Genomic DNA, 19,135 nt, shown 5'->3' with positions numbered 1-19,135 from the left:
ATCCTTCCAGTATTCATTGGAGGGCATAAAGAGATGGTGGATCAAAACCAAGCCTTTGTTTCTTGTTAGCAGGTTCCTTTGCAGTTTGTGTTGGCCAGTTTTCTTAAATGACCAAGAGTTTTCTGTTGCATTCTGATTGCAGTACTCTTGTATTAAAGTCTGAATATAGAATTTTGTCTTTAATTGGAGGGCACATTATCAACTCTGGGCCATGCTATTTTTCAGTTTTTTGGACTATGATGTCAATGTTGTTTGGTGTCTTGTAAGATGCACAGTGTTGCAATATCATAAGGTCAACCACAGCTCAAAAGACTCCACTGGATATCTCTTATAACATTGAAGTGAAATTAAAACTTTGAAATTAAAATATTAAAATTTGTCTTTTAAAACATTGGCTCCATCTAGTGGCAAAAGTACATTTTAATTTTCTTACATAGCTAAGGTTAATACAAATAAGTGTGACCATGCATGTATCTTCACCCAGCATCAATAAAACTGCACTACCCCCTTGTATCATCTAACTCTCAAGTTAAAGAGCTATAAACTTAATCCGTTAATGCTATAGAGTACTATCCATACTTGAATGTTCCCCTTGCATCTTAATGATCACTTCTGGACACCAAATTGAAGTTATATTCTGATCGGGTGCTGAACCGTTTTAGCATGACATTTTCTGAATTATACTCAATTGAGCTAATATAATTCAGAATTTTGCTTCAGTGACTTAGCATTCTAAAAGCTGAATCGACAATCGATCACAAAGCTTCCTGCTTTACCTTTAGCAATTTCGAAGTCATCCATAGTATACTCGTTATGAGGTTCTTTGGATTAGAAACAACCAGAATTAAAGGTGCATGAGCAATATGGCTTCTTTATTAAAATGGCTCCTGGAATTTTTACAATAACTTCATTGTAGTGTTGATGTAAGCCTACTTGTGACACCAATAAATAAACTTTAAAACTTCATATGTTGCGACTGCCTGCAGACTCCCTCTGCTGGTACATCAAATGAACAAAATTTACACATGGCAATTTCAAATATTAATACACAACATCCCCCCCCCCCCCCAACCTTAGTAAATGAGAGACATGACGTGTTTCAATAGTTTGTCTCAAGTGTAAACAATAAACTTAAACATAATTTGTACATTCAATTTATTACATATTCTCACTTCTGTGTTAATTTTTAAAAATGCTTAGTTATATGCAGTGAGTTGAAAGATTTTCACCAAGTGAAAATGGTCCACGTCATCGCAAAGTCACTTGGGTATGAGAGATGTTTTCAATCACAAATAGGATATTGTCTAACATCAGGTGTGATCTTATTTAACTCAAGTTTTTTATCTGAGACGTCAACATCAGAATCAGATTCAATGTTGATGACTATGTTTTTTGTGCTTTGAAGACTGACAAATTTGTTTACATGCTTGTTACCTCCTGGCTTTAGTGTTGAATTTAATGTTTCGCTGTGCATTCACTTTGTTCGGTACTTCTGTTCTCAATTGTGTTCGCATACATGTTGTTCATTAGCTCCACAGGGTAGCTCAGGAAGCGGTGTGTGCATAGGATGTGCAAAGTTGAGTATAGCTGGACGTTTTCCAGTAGTCAAGTGCAGAATAGCTCTGTAATTGCCAATAAAGCAATTTCTATGACTTGTTGTCAGCTGTAGCTGTATCACTTTTTTCAAGGTACTCATGAATCTCTCAACTTCTCCATTGGCTCTTGGCCAGTGGGTGTGAATTTTGCTAATCGTATGGAAATTTACTGAACTTATCATTGTTGAATGGCAGAGGCTCATTGTCACTTCTCACCATGAGGGATTCCAAGCAAGTTAAAATCTGGTCAAGCTTTTGGATGACTGCTTTTTGAAGTGGACATAACCATTTTCATGATTGGGGATATGCGGTAGTCGTCAGTGACAACAAGTAGGTGTTCACCAGTGTGCAAGTCAGCAAAATCAATACTAACCTCAATCCATAGTCTTGGAGGTTGTTCAGACATCTTGAGAGGATCACAAACAAATTATTTGACATTGTGGTTGCTTGACATGCGTGACACTGATTTTTTTCTCTACCATGCAGTTAATTCTTGGGAACCATACCCCTTTCCTAAGGAGTTTGGTTTTAACAGTACCCTGGTGACCTTCATATGCTTTATCGACAGCACATTCCTTCAATGAGTGTGGGGTGTCACTACAGTTACTCTATAACACAAGATCAGCTGAGGTTATAATGGTGAGCTCATTTTGACATTGTGAAAACCTTGTAGTGTAAGAGTGATTTTGTGTGTAGATGCTCTCTCGATCACGTCTTTCCAGTTTGCAATTCCATAGCTGTCAAATATAGTTGCAACACCTCATCTTGTCTTGTTGCTGCTTTGATGTAAGCTACTTTTAGTGACTTGGCTGTGCATTTAGGCTTATGTAGTTAAGACTTTATTCGGTAACCTTTTCCTCAAGGTGAATAGGACTGGCTGTTGGCAATGAATGTTATGAATGATTGTTCACTGGGTTAAGCTTGCCTGGCTGATAGTCAACGTGGAACTTGTGCTCTTATAGTTTGAGTATCTAATGCTCTACACGAGGAGGTAGTTTGCAAAGTGGATTGTTGAAAGTGCATTGAGGCTAAACTTAACGGTAGCACCAAGTACTTTCTCTATGATGTAATTGATTGTCAATGTCGAGTGTCTTTCTTATTGCGTGGTTTGGTTTGATAACTGCAAATCAATACAGATTCTAATCTGGTTCTCGCTCTTGGGCTTCTTGGCAAACTGTATGAGTGAGCCTAAAGAGTAGGCTGATCCACAACTTTCTCAATAGTGTTAAGATCAAATAAACTTTGAAGTTCCTTCTCAGTCTGCTTCCTTACATGGCATGGTATTCATCACTTTGGATGTGCAACTGGGGTTAGACTGGGGTCATGTGCAGCTTGAAACTGCCAGACTGCCATCAAGTCCATCTGGTTAACCCATCTCCTGAGTGAAGGGCATCTGCCATCTTTCCTGGTCTGCCTTGCATGTGACCCCATACCAACAGCAATATGCTTGACATTTAACTGGAATCTGAAGTTGCCTAGAATGTCACTCCATTACAGGAATGAGGAATAAATGTTGGCCTTTTGCATGATACTGTGAAGATGGGTGTTATTTTAAAAAATATGTTTAGGGAATATGGTGTTATTCTGCAAAGAAGGCTGTTTGACTCTGTGCAAATGATTTAATTGTCAGGGAGAATTGAGAGATGAAAAGGAGTAAGGGTGTTAAATGCATGCAAAAGTAACAAAGCTAGGGTCAAGTGGATTTATAAAGTTTAGAAATTTGTATTAAGGGAGAGGGGTTAGTTTTTCCAGCTGTTAAATTTCAAAGGGGCATAAAAGGCTTTTATAACTTTCAACGGTTTCATAAATAAACAAGGAAAAGGTTGTTAAATTTTAATTGACCCTAAAGTGGAGGCCTTAGGAAAATATAAAAACATTTTTTATATAACGGAGAAACTGAGTTTAAAGAAGTGCTGAGAACAATGGATTTGAAACTGAAAGGGAAGAAGGGTATTTAACAAGAGATGTTGAGCTGATTTGGGGTTGGTTGTGTGGGGAATACCTCCAGGTAATAGAGGGTGATGTTTGAATCAGCCATCCAGTCAAGCCAGAAATGTGTTGGGCAAAAAGCAGTCTTGTTCTGAAGTTTCTTAGGTTTCCACAGCAAAGTGGAAGTGAGTTTGAGAAGTTATGTGGTAAACTTTTATTAATGCTGCAGCAGCTTTGCCTTGGGAATATTCCTGAATGTTTCTAGTTAAATATCTATAAAGGAGTATTGCCTGGAAGATGTTTACTTGTGGGTCTGACCAAGTGGGGAGTATTTTGGGGGTACTATTTTGTAAGACTACTTTTCAGTATATAACTGCAATCTTGTGTGCTTAAGTTTTCTTTTCTTCTTGTTGGTAAGTGTTTTACTTTTCATTTTAAAAATCCCAAAAATGTTCGTGGACTTATTGCTGCAGAGATCAATATATTTTCTTAACATTTTCAGAATATAAACAAAAGTTCTGGCCCATAAGCCAAGTTTCCCTCTGGGATTTTGTTTGCTCAGCGATTAATATCTGTTGTGGTTATAACAATACCCATATCTCTTCAATTAATGTTTAAACAAATCTTTCAACACCCATTAGGTGCAGGAGGAGTGATGTAGCACTGGAGGTTGCTGATGTGATAACACTATTCAAGAAGCAAAAGAGGGATAAACTAATGAATTACACATAGTTGGAAACTAGAATCAAGAACAAAATAAATTCTTGTTTGGAAAAGGAAGCGCCAACAACATGGATTTATTAAAGGCAAATCATGCCTGACTTGATTTGAATTTATTGAGGAGGGGAAATCTGTGGAATTAAGGGAAAAATGGCGACATTGATACAAAGTTAGTTCAGTGACAGGATGCCAATGTTGGGGGGTTGGATGTTTTTTAGGATTGGAAAATGTAATTGTGTTCCCAATGGGCAGTTTGGCACCATTATTTTTTTTCAACATTTATAAACCAACTAGACTCAGATGAAGGGAGTAGCATTATCAAATTTGCAGATACAAAACTTGCAATTTAGTAGATAGTGATGAGGACCATTATTTTCTTCAAGATGATAGTGACAGGCTCATGAAATGGTCAAAAGCATGACAGATGGAGTTCAATGCAGAGAAGTGTGATGTGATGCACTTTGGTATGACTTGTATGCAAAGACAATTTACTATGAATGACACCATTTGAAATATTTAGGTGAACAAAGAACCTGGTGTCCATATGCACACAAAAGAAGGCATGACAAATTGACATGATTTTTAAAAAAAGTATATGGGTTATTTGCATTTATAAATAGAGGGGTAGAATATAAAAGCAAAAAGATCATGTTTATAACTTTACAATTCAGTGGTTAGACCTCAACTGAAGTATTCTGAATAATTCTGGGAACCATACTTCAGGAAGGTTCTAAAGACCATAAAAAAACGTATAGAAGAGTTTTACCAGGATGTTGACTAGGGACTTCAGTTATGAGAGGAGAGGTTGGAAACATGAGGACTGTTCTCCTTGGAACTGAGAAGGTTAAGAAATGACCTAATTGGGGTTAGCAAGATGATGAGAGGTGTTAATAATACAAATAGAAAATCATTACCTTCTGGTGATTGAATCAATAACTAAAGGTCACAGATTTAAAATTGTCACTTTAAAGGGAGATGAGGATAATGTTTTCACTCGGTTGCCTGGATCTGGATTGTTCTTCCTGAGGAGGTGTTGAAATCTGCTCCCATAACTTTAAAAGGGTTTGAGAATGAAGAACATACAAGATTACAAACAAAAAGCAAGGATTAAGCATGGCTGCTCTTTCAAAGAACCAGCACAGGCACGGTGGACAGAATAGCCTCTTCCTGCACTGTAGGTTTCTATGACATTTTCAAGTCAGGATGATGAGAACCTTTGGGTGATAGTCTTCCAATTACTAGTCAGTAGTGACTGCACATCCTCAGAACCAATGGTTAATGACAGTGAGGAAACCTGCAAAGTATACCCACATGTTTATGGTTCTATTTTTCATTTTATTAATTGACAAAGGTTATGTCCAGATCCCATTGGTCCAGTGTAATCAAGCAATGACACTGATCTATTTCCAAAATGACAGGTACAATTTAAGCCATATAAACGCTGCATATTGACCAACTTAAACATCAGTGTTAACATCTTGGGGATCAGCATGTCCAGAAGCTTAATTTGACCAACTGTATCAACACTGATTACAAAAGCGAGATAGAGTAACCTGCAACAAATAACACATCTCCGGATGCCCAAATCATCTCCACCATCTATAAACTAAAGATCTGTGTGTGTGTAATGCTTAATGTTCACCCACATGGCTGCACCCACAACAACTTCACACAATCCGAGATAGGGCAGTATTCTCAATTGGTGTTTTGTCACCAGGCCTAATACCATGCATCCACTCTTAGCATAATGTGACTTTAGTACATGCAAACAAAGGTTACACTGCAGCATCTTACCAAGGTTGTGTCAAAAGCCTTTCACTTCCTTATGACCAGAACAAATTGCAAGTGCAACTGTCATGAGAATACCATCACCCCAAGCACATATCCTCTCTGTTTTAGATCTATGCCACTGTCGCTCGATCCATATCCCAGAATTTCCTACCTAACACCAGCATGGAAGTGCGATCCCCACCCTGATTCAAGGAGATGGCCGATTACCATCTTTTCAGGACAACTGAGGATGAGCAACAAATGCAACCCTGCCAGCATCAGCCTGAGAACAATATTTTGAAAAAAATCCCAAACTACTCTAGTAACTACAAATTCTACATATGCACAGTGTTTTTGTGATTCACTATTGCAATAAATGTTTTTTTTAAAAATCAAATTGAATAGAAAATGTCAGCATTAATCTGTAGATTTAGAAATGAAAGGAGGATCAAGCCATGGTCAGCCTCTATTTGAAAAAGAACAAGTGGTGTGATTCCATGTACAAACAGTGGGAGGCAGTAACACTGCTGCGTACACAGAGTTTAGAATGATGATGCAGAACATGTTTAAGCAAATTATTTCTAAGGCTGTTGCAGGCTGCTGTTTTTCACAAATTTGAAGCACTCCTGTTGTAGATCATGCAGAGCTACATTGCCTCCAAAATTTTAAAGGTTTGTGGGTGAGATTTTAATCTCTAATTTTCCCTACAAGATGTGATTAGGTTCATGAAAAAATGAGTACCTCGTGCAAACAGTTATATAAACTGATCTTAACTTAATTTCACATGCAATGTGTACCAACTGTTGAAATATGTGCTAATTCATGTGCATGACAAGGAGAGCTTGAAATTGAAACATGTTGGAAGACCGCAGCAATGGGGATGTTAAAAAAAATTGAAAATGCATTTATTTAGTTCCTTTCATGACCACAGGATGTCTTGGACTATTGCAATGTAGGGATCTTGAAAGCCAATTTGTGCACAGCAAGCTCCCACAGCCAGCAATGTGGCAATGACCAGATAAGTTGTTTTTAATGATATTGTTTGAGGAACAACTCCCCTGCTCTTCGAAATAGAACCATAGAATGTTTTACCTCAACCTAAGAAAAATGGGATCTCTGTGTGATGTCTCATTGGAAAGAGCGTACCACTGAAAATGCACACTAAACTGGAGTGTTTCAATGTGTGTTATGAAAGTTAAACTTACCGTAATGTTGAAAGTTGAGGTCGGGAATTTAAATTCCAAAAGGACCTCAGAGCACTTGCGCATGGGCAATCTGGCATTTTGATGTTCTTTGGGCTCAGCGCACCTGAGGCAGAAGAGAAACAGCCCAAAAACGGGGTTCATGTGACTGGGAACGGAATGCCACTGCCAGCAAGAGTCCCAGATAGGGAACAGGGAGAGGTCTCAAAAGGAGAGGGGACAAGGAAAGGGGATAGGGAGAGGTCCCAAAGTAAGAGTCCCAGACAAGGGGAAGGGACTGAAGGAGTTCCCAGCTCTGTTGAAAACAGAGGAGCAGAGTAAAAAGGCTCCAGATAGTTATAGGGTTGCAGATAACAGTCTTTAAGTGAAGAGGATCCAAGAAGATTGTTGCTTCCGTGTTGCAGGCTGTTGGAGCAAGGGTACCCTTTTGGAGCAATAGTGTTCTGCTTGGCACAATCAAAGAACTGAAATTGTGCTTGTGAGTTGGTGTTTGAGTGTATACTCAAGAATCCAGGGAACAGAATCTCAGGAGATGAGACTGAAACCCTGCATTGTTGATTCTATCTGAATTAGAGTGACTTTGAGAGAATTCTAAAGCTAATCTTCAAAGGTGAAGACTGGAAACCTTTGTGAGAGACTGAATTTCAATGAGATTGGTTGACTGTGTAACTGACAGTGTTAAGAAATCCATGGACTGAGTTGGTCACATCTGCCATTTATGGTATAGTGTAGTGGGTTTGATCACAGTTGGCTTGTTGATCCACATGTACCTCAAATGTACCCTGAATATAAAATAGATACTGTAAATTGTTTTATCTTTCTGACCTTATAAAGTTTACGTTGGTGTGTTCCAAACCCGTAGAATCTTGTGGTTTTATTTATTGAGCAAGTGTCTTAAATCTTAAACTATGTCTACTTTAAACAAAATGTTATTGGTCCCTAACTGGATCTTACCAAAAACCTGGAGGTCTGGCCTAGGATCATAACATATGTTAAATGTAAAATTTAAATAGGCGCGGAGGATCCATGTATGTACAGTAGGTAGTACATTTAAAAGGAACATAGCCATAGCTGCTGCCAATCAAATTATGCTGATTTACTGGTGTCTGTAGCCAACAGCAGTCTGTGAAAGTTGATTGTCCATTTTTGTTAATAATGCTTCAGCAAGAGATAAATCACAACTCAAAAATTGGCCAGCAGGGGAATCTGCTGTGCAGCGAAATGTAGATTTGGTATCAGAAAAAGAGATCCTTAATCCAGAAGTTATCTTGTCACAGGATTTGTACTTCGTGAGAGCTGTTTTGAGTTTGTAATACTAAGCAGGTTTTATAATGGAGCTGAAATTCTGACACCATGTGGCTTGCTTGCAAATAATTTCCAGGCTTTCTGCTTTCAGCCAACATATAAGCTAGAGGTGAAGGGTGATCATTAGAGCTATTTGTAAACAAATTGTATGGTTGAAATTCAAGAATCCTGCATAAGTTTATTCAGAGTTCAGGGCTGATAAATTTGCAACGTGTTCCATTTGTAACTACAGAATTGCATTTTTCAAATCTATTTATATGTAAATAGCAGAGCCACCACGTTGTTGGAGCCAAAAGAGATGCTGGAAAATCTCAGCAAGTCTGGCAGCATCTGTGAGGAGAGAAAAGAGCTGATGTTTTGAGCCCAGATGACCCTTTGTCAAAGCTTGTTGGAGCCAGTTTTGTTTTACATCCCACAAGCAACGGACCATCTCTTGCTGTTTGCAAAAGAAACAAACCGTCAATATGCTCCAAAATTCCTTACTCACAGTACAGCCTTCCATCCATCACATCATTCAACTATCCTCAACTTTCAATTCTATAGTGCCACATATATCCAATGGGAACAGCTCATGCCATTCATAGTGTCTAAGATGGAGACCATCTATGTAGTTGCTGTGTAGTTGACACCTGCTCCTTCCATTCTTGATCACCATCCCCAACCTATTCTACTCTTATCTTCTGTCATTTGGCAGCTCCTCTCCCATCTTATCTCATGTCCAAACTCATCTCTTCCATAAGACCTACTTGTTACATCCTCAAGCTCCATGCCAACCAAATCCTAACCACTCAATTATCTTTGACTCCTTGTGCCCAGCCAATGCCCTCCTTTCAAGATTTTTCTCATCTACTACTACTACTCAAAATTTTTACCTTTGACCCTTTCATCCCCTTCAATTAGTACCCCATCTCTAACCTCTCTTTACTGAATCTATTATTATTATTTCCATGCTAACCACTCCCAAAAGCAGTCTATGCAAATCCATTTAGTTTTATTTTCCACCCTTCTTCCATCAGCAAGACAGCCTGCCCCAGTCGTGCAACAAAAATTAGTCATATTCAAGATGCAGTTTGACTAAAGTGCTATAAAGTTTTGGGAAGACAAATTGAATTTTAAGGGAAGATCAATCTGATTTATATTAAGAGGTAAACTGTTTTAGATCTAAAAGCCTAGATTGTAAGAAGAAAGAATCATGCAACAAAGATTTTGTTTGCAGCACTGCTCAACCCATATCCCCCTCCTGCCACCCCGAGCCCACAATCTAGGTTGTGGGAGAAAAGGAAGATTTAAGAATTTTCTTCCTTTTCGCAGTCAACCCAGACGAAAAAGTGGCAGATAATTGAACAGTTCTTGGATGACTGAGCATCAAGCTCCTTGCTCAGTACTCATTTGCAATATTTCCTTCCGAAAGAAAATAGTCGAAAGTAAAACTAGAAAATAATTTTATTAATCATGGGTTAACATCTAAATCAGTTCCTCGCAAATTTAGCACCTGCACTCGGTATTGTACTCGCATCAATCTTCAATATGATGCAGATAAAATGGACCCAAATCTGTTCTGTCAAATATTACTTGTCTATTTGTATGTCCGTAAGTCTCCCTCCATAGTTCAGAAAATTATATTTCTTTGCTTCTGCTTTCTTTGCATTGCACATTATTGGCAGAAAGAGGTCACGTTTGCTGGTGCCAAATTGAGAAGAATGTAGAGGAGCTGACTCTGATATCCTATCAACACCAAAAAACTTGGTGCATGCACAGATGTATGAAGAAAACGGATACATTTTGCTTTTACCCTGTAACATGGGTGAGATGCTGGCTGTTGCTATCTTTATTTTGTATACATAAATTACAGCGTCACTCTATAACCTGAAATCATGAGTGGTGTTTAGCTTGCTAAAAGGCAATGAATCTTTTGTAATATTACATCAATTGTTTGAGATGTCCACAAGTTGTTCACAGTCACAAAGAATTGTTATGCATGATATCTGCGGGGTAAATATAGTCCAAAATATTGTATACGGTACATTGACTGTTTAAAAGTTAGTTTGAAGTACCCTTCCCAGGGATAAGTGATTACAGAGTAAACACATTTATTGCATTTGCAGACCAAGTCCATTGGTGCATTAAACTGAGCATGCTGTGGATCACCTTAGCTAGTTTGAAACAGTAACAATTGTGAGAGCAGCTTATTCAAAGTAACTTATTAATCACACACAAACCTTTTGATTATAGTTTAGCCAGTAAAATACATGCTGGAGTAAAATCAGATGTGGCAGTGCTAGGATGTTTGGATCCCTCTGGATGGATGAATTAAGATGAACCAAAGCCCTTTCTCATCTATGATTCTGAGGTGGGTCTTACAAATCAGTGAGTTCAGGCTTCCTCACTGTCAACAGTTCGGTTTTAAGTAGGTCAGTAGCACAGACTGCTGTCTTTTAATACTGGTCTTCAGACTTTGTCTTTTGCTTAGTTACTGTAATTTCATAAAAGTTTTATTATGTGTTTATAAATTTTACTTTTACGTATAAAATGCATTGGTTTATGAATGAGTGCTACAGTCAAACGTTTGCATGTTATCTGGGGTATGACTTGATAATCACCCAATGCTGCATGACAAAAATACACACTCAAGCAGAACAGCGAGCTACAATCTGAGTGATGTTGGTCATTGCAAAGTGACAGTGAACTGCAGGGACCCCTACTTTAGAGGCAAAAGGCGGTGGGAAAATGATCCTGACTTCTTCCCTTCATTCTCTGATTGGTTATATACAACTGTTTATAACGTTTTCCGTGGCTCCATGCTCTTTCTTAACTGAAAACTATAAATACTACACAGACTTAAAGGAGAAGTTGAATCAAAAATATTTCTGCAGTCAAAATGAATCCGGGGGCAACAGGAAGAAAGGTTAAAGGATACAATTAGATAATTGAACAAAATCAGTGACACACCACAACCTCCCAGATTGAAGTTGAGGGCAATGAAGCGTGGTGATAAAACTTCAAAGTAACTTAATTTATTGTTCACGGGAAATAAATACTTCAAACAGGATATGAGAATTTAAAGATATGAAACAACTCCAGTCTGTTCATCTGCAGAAGTATTTGAAATTTTAAGCTTTAATTTTTCTTTTGGTAAATCAAACCCTTGATTCCAACTCATTAATAGCTGTTTGCAATGAAAATGTGCATCATTGGAACACGAGGGGAGCAAATACAAAAGCTTTCATCAAGTGCCAAGGAACCCAGTGCACTTAAACTTCTGCTCGTTCATATTGCATTGTCAGAACATACTTGTTCAAACTCGCTGTTTTACTAAGTCTGTAATGTTGTGATCCCATTAAAAGGGTCACCAGAAAGTTTGTTGAGGAAGTTAGAAGTAGTGGGTAAGTTTCAGGTCCTTTGCAGCTTTTGCTTTCTTCATTAGAAAAACATAACCTCCTCTTAATGTTAATTTATTGAGCAAAACCAAAGAAAACACAAGCTGCACTTTTCTGAACAGATTTATTTGAATAGTTAAAGTGAAGGGAATTAATTCTAAATCTACCATAAATAATCCTCCAGAATAAGACTTCGAACTGACACTGCTTATAGTTGGAAGAATCTGTTGTTTATGACTCTTCATGCAAAATCTAATATGATCAACATAATAGGCAGATCAATCCACCATTAATTCAGTCACATTTGTCTTGTGTCAAATGAAATCTAGTAACTGAGTACCAACAGTTTGACATTTTAAGGGAGATGTGACATTCTTAAATAATGAAGAAGAGAGCCGGATCCAAAAAAAGTTTCTGTTTTAAAAAAGAATGTTGTTAAGCAGATATCTAGCATTGCACCCAAATTAGTCCTTGCAGCATCTATGAAAAAGTAGCCCAATGAAATTTAGTGTACACATATCCTAAAGTGCACATAACTCAGGATCCAGAACACACAAAACAACATGGGCAAGATCTCTTTTTGTGGGATCGCCCACAGGGACTCGAGATCTGGCAAAACCCAGAAATCTCAAATCTTGCTGGCAAGACCGCAATCTCCAACGTAATCAGGTTCATGCCCATAATGGAAGTGAACCTGATTTCAATACATTTTAATAAATTTAAATCTAATAAAAGCCTCCCCTCGACAGATTCCCCCCTTCATGAGATTTCCACATGTTGGCGAGATGATTGTGGACTGGGGGTGTGATTGGGGGGGGGGGGGAATATCGGGGATGATTGTGGGGGAAGGGGGTGAGGAGGGATGCTAGCAATTATCATGGGGGTGGGTGGGGAGAGGGCACAGATATCTCTGTGGTGGAGGGGGTAGATTAAAGGGGGATTTTGGTGATGATCGGCAGGGGTGGGGGGCAGGGGGGTGGGGAAGGTGGTGTAGGCCACAGATACCTCTGTGGTGGAGATTAATATTTGTTTTTGTCATCCAGGTACCCATTCGTTTCCAGGCTCTAAGATAAGAATCTCTGCCCATTTTTATTTTTGGCAGTTTTAAAATGACAAAATCTGGAGAGCAAACAAGCCGGTGGAACTGGAGAGTTCCACTCCAGTTTTCTCTCTCAAACTGACATTCTGTCAATTCCTCCCTGTATGTTCTGTGTAACAAATGATTTGCACTCAACGCTCTCTCTCGAACACAGTATTCTGAAGTATATGCAAGCAAAGGTTTCTCCCATGTTAAAAACCTGTCAGTATTGCAATTAATTAGAATTATTTTGTGTTCTGTGTTACAGGTAATACAGAAGTATTTCCATACTGATGTCATTGGACAGTAGAAATCTGACCCCTTTTTCCTAATGGCTCCAAATTCTGTTGACAATGGTGGACTTATGCCAGGGGTATTTGACAGTGGACAACACCAATTCATTCTCTGGAGTCTGCTTGCCATTGTCTGTGCCTTCTTGCTCCTGGCCATTCTCAATTTTCTGTGCAATAGCTGTGACAGGTAAGAACACGCCTCAACAAAGAAAATAATTTCCAGTATCATACCTTGTTACACTTTAAGGTGATGAAAGAGGGCATTAAACAATTCCATACCACTGGTAAGCATACACTAGCTTACCAGTGAACGGGATGCAACTCTTTTGTTGTTCAAGTGTGGTTTTTCTATTTTTCGATGTAATTGGTGTCATCTTTGGACACCGATTGCATTCTCTGACATAACGCTGAGTTTTCATGAGAGTGGGGGCATGTTTTCTTAAGAGGAGGGAAATACTAGCAATGTGGTAAGGCGGTAATGATATCAATGCAGTGGTGTGTGAAACCTGGTGACTTGGCAATGGATCATAGTGAAGAGGATTTTAGCTACAAATGCATGACACTGTGGATAATGCTTTATGGGATTTTAGGATTAATAATGCTGAAACTTTAAAGTGAAGTTATCTCTTTGTTCCTTCTAAATTATTTTTAAACTAATGTTGGCTTTGTCAATCTGGGTTTCTGACACTCTGAAGTTAGAGTCTTTGCAGGTTTAGTGCTCTATTGCGTTACTGTCAATGTTTTCCCTAGAATTTAGTCTAGTCAACAAGAACAGAATAATTAGGAGTGGGGGTAGGCCATTCAGCCCCTTAGCCTGCTCTGTCATTCAGTAAGATCATGGCTGATCTGGTTGTGGCATGAATTCCACCTACCGGTCTGCCCCCCATAATCCTTGACTCACTTGTCAGTCAAAAATCTAACTCGGCTTCGAACATATTCAATGACACAGTCTCCACTGCTCTTTTGGGGAAAGAGAATTCCATCGACTAACAACCCACTAGGGAGAAAGAAATTCTCCGCACCTCAATCTTAAATGGAAGACCCCCAATTTTAAAACGATGTCCCCAAATTCTAGGCTTCTCCACAAGGGGAAACATCCTCTCAGCATCCACGCCATTAAGCCCCCTCAGGATCTTGTATGTTTCAGGAAGATCCCTTCTCATTCCTCTAAACTCCAACGGATGTAGCCCCAACCTGCTCAGCCTTTCCTCATAAATTTCTTCATCCCAAAAATCAGTCAAGTGAACTTCCTCTGAATTGCTTCTAACACATTTATATCTTTCTTAAAATAAGGAGACTAAAACTGTATTTGGGCTCGGAACAGTCTATGTCCGATCATTACCTCCTGAAGAATGGATTCTAGCATTTTCCCTGCTGACAGATGTGGGGCTAACTGGCCTATAGTTTGCTGCTTTTTGTCTCCCTCTTACCTTAAATGGGACTACATTTGCCATTTTCCAATCCACTGGGATCTTTACAGAATCTAGAGAACTTTGATCGATCACAATGAATGCGTCCACTATCTCTGCAGCCATTTCTTTTCAGACTCAAAGGATGCATTCCATCAGGCCTAGGGGACTTGCTTGTCAGCTTCCAGTTCTAATAGTTTTCCCAGTACCTTTCCCTAGTGATTGTGATTGTTTTAAGTTTCTCCCTTCCATTTATCCCTTGATTTACAAATATTCTTGGGATTTTTTTATCTTCTACCTGAAGACACAAAATTACTTAGCCAATGCTTCCACCATTTCCTTGTTTCCAATTATTAATATCCCTTCTCTCTCTCAGGGACCACTGTTCACTTGAGTTACTACTTTTCCTTTTTAGATACTTATAGGAATCCTTATTTTATTTAATATTTTCAGCTAGCCTTCTCTCATACTCTAATTTCTCCCTTCTTATTTTTAAATCATTATTTGCTGGTTTCTAAAATATGTTCAGTCTTCTGGCCTATCATTAATCTTTGTGGGTATTGTATGCTTTTCTTTCAATGTAATATTCTTAATTTCCTTAGCCAGGGTGGCACATCGTTCTTGTAGAGTCTTTCTTTCTTACAGGAATATATCTTTGCTGAGAATTATGAAATATCTCTAAGTATTTGTCACTGCTCCTCTACTGACCTACTCTTTAACCTATTTTCCAGGTTCACTTTAGCCAACTCAGACTTCATAACCTTGTAATTGCCTTTAGATTTAAGACACAAATGGTAGACCCACACTTCTCAGCCTGAGACTGAATGTGAAATTCTATAATGTTATGATCACTGTTGCCTAGAGGCTCCTTCACTTTGACGTCATTAACGTTGTCATCCATTTCTCTACCCTGCTCTAATGCTTTGTCTTTTCTCATTAATTTACATTTCCCTCATATGATCCCTCTCTTTAGACCCCCACCCAACACCACCACCACCATCACCACTGCCACTTTTAGTTAAAATTCTTTCTACTGTCTTAGTTCTGCAACTATCTAGAATATTGGTCCCAGGACAGTTCAGTTGAAAACTGTCCCAACAGTAAGGTTCCCACCTTCGCCAATACTGATGACAGTGCCCCATGAATCAAAACCCATTTCTTTCACACATTGCTTTGAGCCCTGCATTCAATTCATCTTATCATATTTAACCTACACCAATTCACTGGTGGCTCAGGTGGTAATCCAGAGATTATTATCTTTTGGTACTGCTTTTTATTTTGGCTCTCAGCTGCTTATAATTCCTAATCGTTCTTAGTCCTTTCTATGTCTTGGTATCCACATGGACCACAACAACTGGATTTTCCCCATTCCACTGCAAGTACCTAGCCACCCCCGAGCAGATGTTGCAAAACTCTGACCAGATCAATGGCAGGTTGCGGTGGAAAGCCAAGTTCCCCTGCATCTAGATGAGGCACCAGAGGACAATAGTGCTTCTGGCACTGTACTGCATCAAATGAACATTTTATTCGAGTTGAGAGGAGGGGATGGAAAAAAGTATGTGAGAAAAATCAAAATTTCAAAAAATCAGTGTGGCCTGATCATCATTCAGTTATTGAATGAAATTATACCATGCCTCCCATGTTTCATTTCAAGTTTAATCAAGTTACCTATCAATACTTTCCCCCAGTGAAGTGTCTGGCTATTAGATTGCATTCCTCCGCAGTATAAAAGAACTTCTCAGAGTACTGATGTGCAGCTACGTGATTAGAATGAGGAGAATGTTTTTGTAATGCGCTTCACTAATTGGGCTGTGGAATTTAAGAAATAGAACAGTTCTGAGTTTTAGTTATCTGGTTTGTATGTTAAAGAAGAAACCAAAACAATTTCGTTTTAATGATCCACTAAGAATGCTCATTGCAAAAAGAACTTGTGACCTAGATTTTCACGTCGTCCTATAGTTAGATATTTGCTACATTACAAACAGAAAATTAAAAGGCTTACCTAGAAAGGGCTGTCTTCTAGTAATTCTCTAGCAATTTATTAGCAGTCCTTGAAATCTGCCCTGAACAGAAATTGAAAGCCTATGTGTAGCAAGCCTACAACTCCCTTTGTTTTGAGGTTGCCTATGCAGACTTTGCAATAGATGATATTCTGGTTATAGTGCATCCCAGAATCTAAATGGATTTTGACATCTGCAACCTGATTATTAAAAAACTTGTAATTGACTTTTTGCTAAGATCTGTGCATCCCCTGATGTAAAACATCAGCGTGTCATGATATTAGGATTCATTAAGAGCAGCATTTTACTGAAGGTGCATTGTTTTTGTGACAGCTAATAACTGAATTAATCAATGCAGGTTGTTCCTAGTTGGCGCTAATTGAGTAGGCATTTTGTTTTTTTTAAAAAACATATATAGAATTTAGAATACAAAAATAGGTCACTTACCCCAACAGCCCTGCACCAGTTTTTATGCTCCATGTGAGCCTTCTCCCACCTGTCTTCATCTGACCCTAACAGCATATCCTTCTAATACCTTCTTCCCTGTGTCCTTATTTAGCTTCCCCTAGTGCCTCATAATCGTTAATCCAATTCCCATGACTGTCAACACCTTAGGGTAGATATTAAACTAAAGCAGCGACAAGCAGAACAGGCTGGAGATTCTATGATGAGTGACTCACATCCTGACTTCCTCAAAGCCTCTTAATCTTCTGTAGTCTCACATGAGGCATGTGATGGAATACTCACCATATCCCCATCAACCCTCACCGTCCTCACTTGGATCATATTCCTCCTTTGTCACTAGGTCTGCATTCTGGAATTCTCTACTTCATCTTGCAGTGCTGTGGATACAGACAGACTGCAGTCATTCAAGGACACGGGACACAACCAGCTTTTCGGGTGGCGGGAGAAGAGGCTCATCTTGACAGAAACAATAAATGTTGGCCTTGCCAGCCATGCCCACATCCCGAGGACTAGAAAGTAACAAAACAAAGGGACAACGGTGCAGTACTGTAAATGACAGCTTGGCTTAGTCACAATGTAATCTGCCCCCTATAGTCCCTTCTAACCTTAAAAGATTTATGTAAGAAAAGAGAGGAGTCTCCATTGGATCATAAACACTGGAGAGCACTCAATATTCCAGTGATTGATTTCGGGTTTAATTTCAATAGTCTTATACTCTGTGTGTATGTTTATCAAGTGATGAATGTATTTAAAGGACCTTCTCATGGTCCGGTTGCATTATTCAGTATCTGAGACTCTCTCCAAACACCCAATGCCTGGACAATAAGAAGAAGCAAGAACTGGGCCATAGATGATGGCAGCTGGAGGTCAGACATGAGCGGGCACTAGTGTTTGGTGTCTTTCAGAGGTCCAGATCTCCAGTTGAAGGAGCCATATTCAGTGGGGCATAGAGAATGCCTCCACTGTGTAGTTGTGTATATTTTCTTAGAATGTCATATGAATAATTTGTACACAATTACCATCCAAAAGTTATGAACCAGCAAAACACCTGCACTCTTTGAGTAACTTATTCATTAACTGCTTCTTAACTGACGTTGACATTTTCTATACTAGAAAAAGTACAAAACTCTATCATAAAACATGTATAATAATATCTATACAACATGTAGAGAGATAAAGAAAGTGAGAGATTTAGAGGTACATAGTAATGGTTCCAGATATTTTTAATTGTGCTATCCTAATAGCAAATTTAGACGTACTATCTACCCCATTCATTAATTCTACCATAATAGCAAGTTCATTTCAAATATGGTAGAACAATATTTTGAAGTGTATTGATGCAGGACATTGTGGAAATACCCCCAGGTATGATCATTCAGGTGTATTGCTGTATGATCCCCATTTTACACAATGAACCAAGAAGTGGGGGAAATTGTTCAGTGATTAGATCACCCAGACTTCAGGCATTGCATGATCTTTCCCATAAGTAGTTTCCATTTAAGATTAAAGCTCAAATCTTAAGATTAATCTCAAATGGGTGAGTCAAGACTTTTCCGTTCAGTAAAGATACTATGTATGGACAACTGCTGGTAAGGCACCAATGCTTCAGAAAAAGCTCCAGTCTTTACCTGTACAAGGTAGGTTTACTGCACATTACGGTTAGAGATCATGGGAGTGGGAAGTTTGGAGGGGGAAGATTGGGAATAGATTGGAGATGTGTTCGAGATCATGGGAGGGCGGGTTCAGTGATGGGGTAGTGTGTCGGTGGGAGATTAAAGTGGGTGTGGTTTGCTCTAGTGCTCCGCCTGGCCTGGGAAGGCATTTTTTTGACAAATCGAGCCTTTCTTGCCACTTTTTACCTGTACAGTTTCCCAGGGCCCAGGGAGCCTGGCTGACTAAGGATAAAAATAGAAATCCTGCTAAATTGGAGACATGTAACCTGCCAAAAACTTTAATGACTAAACGGTTTCCTGCTGCCATTAAAACTGGAGA

At 38.9% G+C, this 19,135-nt stretch overlaps 1 protein-coding gene across 3 annotated transcripts in view; it reads left to right on the top strand.

Annotated features, from left to right (window-relative positions):
- Nucleotides 1-10,825: 10,825 nt before the first annotated feature.
- pag1 (phosphoprotein membrane anchor with glycosphingolipid microdomains 1) overlaps nucleotides 10,826-19,135 on the top strand; it is a 45,211-nt gene continuing 36,901 nt past the window's right edge. For 2 of the 3 annotated variants that reach the window (XM_078216425.1, XM_078216423.1), the window contains exon 1: nucleotides 13,134-13,456. In XM_078216425.1, coding sequence (XP_078072551.1) covers nucleotides 13,308-13,456 — 149 coding nt within the window. In that variant the 5' untranslated portion in view covers nucleotides 13,134-13,307. Of the gene's footprint in view, nucleotides 10,872-13,133; nucleotides 13,457-19,135 lie in introns of those variants that run through there. The other variant, XM_078216424.1, reaches the window with a different exon arrangement.

This window comes from Mustelus asterias, chromosome 7 (assembly GCF_964213995.1).
Source record: "Mustelus asterias chromosome 7, sMusAst1.hap1.1, whole genome shotgun sequence".
NCBI lineage: Eukaryota > Metazoa > Chordata > Chondrichthyes > Carcharhiniformes > Triakidae > Mustelus > Mustelus asterias.
The sequence above is the reverse complement of the archived record's forward strand: the minus strand, read 5'-3'. Positions and strand labels throughout refer to the sequence as shown.